The sequence below is a fragment of the Mesitornis unicolor genome, unplaced genomic scaffold (assembly GCF_000695765.1).
Source record: "Mesitornis unicolor isolate BGI_N332 unplaced genomic scaffold, ASM69576v1 scaffold3997, whole genome shotgun sequence".
NCBI classification, from domain to species: domain Eukaryota; kingdom Metazoa; phylum Chordata; class Aves; order Mesitornithiformes; family Mesitornithidae; genus Mesitornis; species Mesitornis unicolor.
The window spans coordinates 1,332-3,370 of record NW_010198239.1 but is presented as its reverse complement, the minus strand read 5'-3'; the positions used below and the strand labels follow the sequence as shown (position 1 = coordinate 3,370).

General features: G+C 51.3%; 2 protein-coding genes across 2 annotated transcripts in view; one reads left to right on the top strand and one right to left on the bottom strand.

Moving 5' to 3' along the window:
* The window catches only part of LOC104544255 (butyrophilin subfamily 1 member A1-like), a gene marked incomplete at its 5' end in the record, with an annotated part of 523 nt that extends 195 nt beyond the window's left edge, over nt 1-328 (top strand). The window contains one exon of the mRNA XM_010189077.1: nt 48-328. Coding sequence (XP_010187379.1) covers nt 48-328 — 281 coding nt within the window. The remainder of the gene's footprint in view (nt 1-47) is intronic.
* Nucleotides 329-1,675: 1,347 nt separating this feature from the next.
* LOC104544254 (butyrophilin subfamily 1 member A1-like) overlaps nt 1,676-2,039 on the bottom strand; it is a 570-nt gene continuing 206 nt past the window's right edge. Inside the window, exon 2 of the mRNA XM_010189076.1 lies at nt 1,676-2,025. Coding sequence (XP_010187378.1) covers nt 1,676-2,025 — 350 coding nt within the window. The remainder of the gene's footprint in view (nt 2,026-2,039) is intronic.

The window sequence follows — 2,039 nt, the reverse complement described above, 5'->3', positions numbered from 1 at the left end:
CGGCGACTGGGCCCTGGGGGTGGCAGCCGAATCCATTCCCCGCAAAGGCCACCTCAGCCTCTGCCCCCAAGGAGGGATTTGGGGGGTAGAGAAATGGGGGGGCCAAATTCGGGCCCTCACCACCCGCAAGGTCACCCTCGTCCCCCTGCGTTGGGTGCCCCGAAGGGTCAGCGTCCACTTGGACTACGCGGGGGGGACGGTGGCGTTTTTCGACGCCGACGAGGGGGGGCTCATTTTCGTCTTCTCCCGCGCCGCCTTCACGGGGGAGAGGCTCCGGCCTTGGCTTTGGGTGGTGGGGGCCAGGTCCCAGCTCCGCTTGTGCCCGTGAGGGGGGAATTTGGTGCTCCCGCCATTTTCTACCACCTCAGGGGACAACCCCGTAACCCCCATGATATGGAAAAACAGAAGAAATTCAGGAATTTGGGGCTTTTGGGTCTTTTTCTTTATGAATCTGGGAGAAAACCGAGAAAAATGAGGCTAAAAAGAAAATGAGGAAAAATGAGGCAAAAAGAGGGAAAAATAACCAAAACGGGGACAGGTCCCAGCTCTGCTTGTGTCCTTGAGGGGTGGATTTGGAGTTCCCACCATTTTCGACCGCCTCAGACACACAACCCCCATGGTATGAAAGGAACTGAACAATTTTGGAGCTTTTATGTCTTTTTCTTCATGAAATTTGGGAGAAAATGAGGAAAAATGAGGCAAAAAGAGGGAAAAATCACCAAAAAAGGGGCCTGGTTTCAGCTCCGCTTGTGCCCGTGAGGGGTGAATTTGGTGTTCCTGCCATTTTCTACCACCTCAGGGACAACCCCATAATCCCCATGATATGGAAAAACAGAAGAAATTCGGGAATTTGGGGCTTTTGGGTCTTTTTCTTTATGAATCTGGGAGAAAACCGAGAAAAATGAGGCTAAAAATGAGAAAAACGCGGCATAAAAATGGGGAAAATGGCAAAAATGGGGTGAAATTCAGTGGGATTCATAGCAAATATCGATATTGGTTGGTCTCATCCAAACAAAAGAGTCCAAATTTTGCTTTATTTTTCCCCCTCGACCTCAAAATGGGTGAAATTTGCCCTAAATGTTGCCAAAATTTGTCCTAAAAGAGATAATTTCACCCTTAAAAAGGAGCCTGGGGTGGGAATTTCGGCCATGGGAAACCTCCCGAGCCTCAAATATTTCCAGTTTTTTCCCTCAAATTTTGATATTCGAGACCTCCACGATGTCGCTCGTTAATATTAATTAAAAAATACTTCATTTTCTCCTCGGTGTCCGTTCCTTTGGTGGCTTCCGGGGACGTCCCCATGGAGCCCTGTGGAAATTTTGGGTGCTTTGTCCAAATGTCATAAATAGGATTTAGTCAACCAAAACTCTATGTTTTTGCCCCGGATTGAACCCGACACCCGAAATTCATCCAAAAACCCATCGAAAAAGAACATTGCGGCGTGTAAATGTATTTATTTCGCCTAAAAATGTAAGGGGGGGGACACTGTGAGCCGTATTTGTCGGCCATTTTGGGCCCATATGCTCAAACTTTTGGCGTTTGATCAGCCAAAATTCTGATTTTTCCCCACCTTGAAAGGCTGATGAGGACTTTTAGTAGAGGGAAATCCCCCAAAATGCTGGAAACGGGGATATTTGGGGCTAAAAATTTGCATTTTGGCCAAAAAGGAGGCGTTTCAGGGGCACAAAGTGAGGCGGGAACCCTCGCCCCACACCAGGAACCAGGGGTGGACACTCTCGCCATTGAACGAAGCTGCCGGGAAGGCGAAGAGCAGCGCCCTCTTTTCGGCGTCGAAAAACGCCACCTGCCCCTTCTCGTAGTCCAAGGACACCCGCACCCTTCTGGGGACCTGGAGGTGGCAGAGGGGGACCCGATCGAGGGAGGTGAGGGCCCAAAATTGGCCCTCACAGAGGCCCATGGACCACAGCTCCGCCTCGGGGGTGGTGGCGGCGGCGGTGGCGGCGGCGGTGACAGTCACGTCCCTCTTTTTTAGGGACTCCTTGGCCACCCCCAAGGCCCAGGAGCCTTTGGGGGCCACC